Raw genomic sequence first — 1,728 nt, forward strand, 5'->3', positions numbered from 1 at the left:
TAGCTCATAAAGCTTCATTGACGCATCCACACAGTCAGCATATTCAGCTTCCATGCAGACATCTTAAATAACAAGACCAAACAACTTTCTTTTAACCCTATCTTGGATCTTGTCCCAAAAGAACTGGTTCATTTTACTATAGCCTTTAGAAATGTGAAGAATTTTCTTTGAAGTTCTCATGTCGATCTGTGCCTTTCTTTTTGTTGCTGATCCATGAATGACTCATCCAACTAAAGTTAGAGGTTCACCTACCATGTTCTTCCCTTTAAATACACTTGCATTCTTCAAGGTTTGATCAACCTCTGAAAGTACCACCTCTTCAATCTCTGAAAGGGAGAAAACATTGGCAAGCACTAGTTGCAGTTTGAGATATGAAGAACCAACTTGCAGGACAGATCATTGGAATCCCAGTTAGCCGCCAAAATGAGAATCCCTCTTCCTCAAATACATCTCTGGCATTAACTCATAGTAAGATTCTCTCTCTATCAAGCATACTCAGCCACTCTTTTCTACTTTTCATATCAGCTACGGTTCTACAGAACTTCAATGGAAGTCCTTTGGCTAATGGGGTTGTCTTTAAAATTTCAGGTAAGGTGGACAGAAAGAAGAAAATGATGAACAGACATGAGAAAAAGGCCTATAATTTTGTACAGGGAATCAGAGAGCATGGTATATACTTGTTTCATCTTTCATTCAACCTTATCCTCCAGGATTAAATAGTATGATGACAATATACAATAAAACCTAAATTTGGTTTATTTTACATGAAACTGCAGTGAGATTAGGGCCTAAGATCTCTGAAACTGTGAAGGGGAAGTTGAGCTTAGGGGCTAGAATTCTTCAACTAGGGGGAGTGAAGAGAGTTTTCAAGCAAATTTTTGGTGTTGAAGAAGGAGAGAAGCTATTGAAGGCTTCTCAATGCTATTTATCAACAACAGCAGGTCCTCTAGCTGGCCTCCTCTTTATCTCTACTCAAAGGGTTGCCTTTTGCAGTGAGAGATCAATCAAATTCTTTTCTCCAAATGGTGAATTGGTTAGATTTCATTACAAGGTGGGTTACTCACTTAACTCTTTCTCTAGATCTCTCACTTCCTATTTCTCCATCTCCATGTTTTCTATCATCTAAGAGGAAATCTTGCTTTGTGCAGGTCTCAATCCCACTGAGAAAGGTAAAGAGAGTAGACCCAAGTGAGAATGTGAAAAACCCATCTCAGAAGTACATGGAAATAGTCACTCTGGATAATTTTGACTTCTGGTTTATGGGGTTCTTGAATTACCAGAAATCTTTCAACTGTCTCCAACAGGCACTGTCTCAATCTTGAATGAGTTACAAACCAAACCAGAAGTGATTCAAGTAGAATGGTTTTCCTCTCTGCTTCATTAGGTGTATTTACATGCAGCAAAAATCTGCACAGCCCGAAACTCTGTATAAAGTATTTATTAATGAAATTTGATCTCCTATTCTTCAACTATTGTTAAAGTTAGAATGAGCTCCACCGAAGTTGTTGATGTTTTATAAGTTTTATGTATGCATTCTTACACTTAGGGTTTATCTCAAAAAATCCAAGAGAATGACTCAAGCAAAGAACACAAAACTGACATCAATGTGACTATGTTAGTTCAGTCAGAGCTTAAGTAGTACACAACTTTCTAGCATCCATGAGTCAATTGAGTTTTCTCTTGGCATATTTAAAGGTCTACTGTTGTCAAAAACTGTCACGACCCATG

At 37.7% G+C, this 1,728-nt stretch overlaps 1 protein-coding gene across 1 annotated transcript; it reads left to right on the forward strand.

Moving 5' to 3' along the window:
• The first annotated feature begins 291 nt into the window (after positions 1-291).
• LOC100259791 (GEM-like protein 4) lies at positions 292-1,519 on the forward strand. Its single transcript, XM_059736086.1, has 4 exons — positions 292-468; positions 589-669; positions 777-1,051; positions 1,149-1,519. The coding sequence occupies exons 1-4, from the start codon at positions 372-374 to the stop codon at positions 1,320-1,322; spliced, it is 627 nt and encodes a 208-aa protein (XP_059592069.1). The 5' UTR covers positions 292-371; the 3' UTR covers positions 1,323-1,519.
• Positions 1,520-1,728: the final 209 nt, after the last annotated feature.

The sequence above is a fragment of the Vitis vinifera genome, chromosome 4, assembly GCF_030704535.1.
Source record: "Vitis vinifera cultivar Pinot Noir 40024 chromosome 4, ASM3070453v1".
NCBI classification, from domain to species: domain Eukaryota; kingdom Viridiplantae; phylum Streptophyta; class Magnoliopsida; order Vitales; family Vitaceae; genus Vitis; species Vitis vinifera.

What these genes read in the sequence shown, in the direction of transcription:
- LOC100259791 (XM_059736086.1), top strand. Translation starts at nt 372, where the DNA reads ATGAAGAACCAACTTGCAGGACAGATCATTGGAATCCCAGTTAGCCGC. An exon ending in ACAGGGAATCAGAGAGCATG is followed by an intron (nt 670 to 776) that starts GTATATACTTGT and finishes ATGAAACTGCAG; the next exon opens with TGAGATTAGGGCCTAAGATC. An exon ending in TGGTTAGATTTCATTACAAG is followed by an intron (nt 1,052 to 1,148) that starts GTGGGTTACTCA and finishes TGCTTTGTGCAG; the next exon opens with GTCTCAATCCCACTGAGAAA.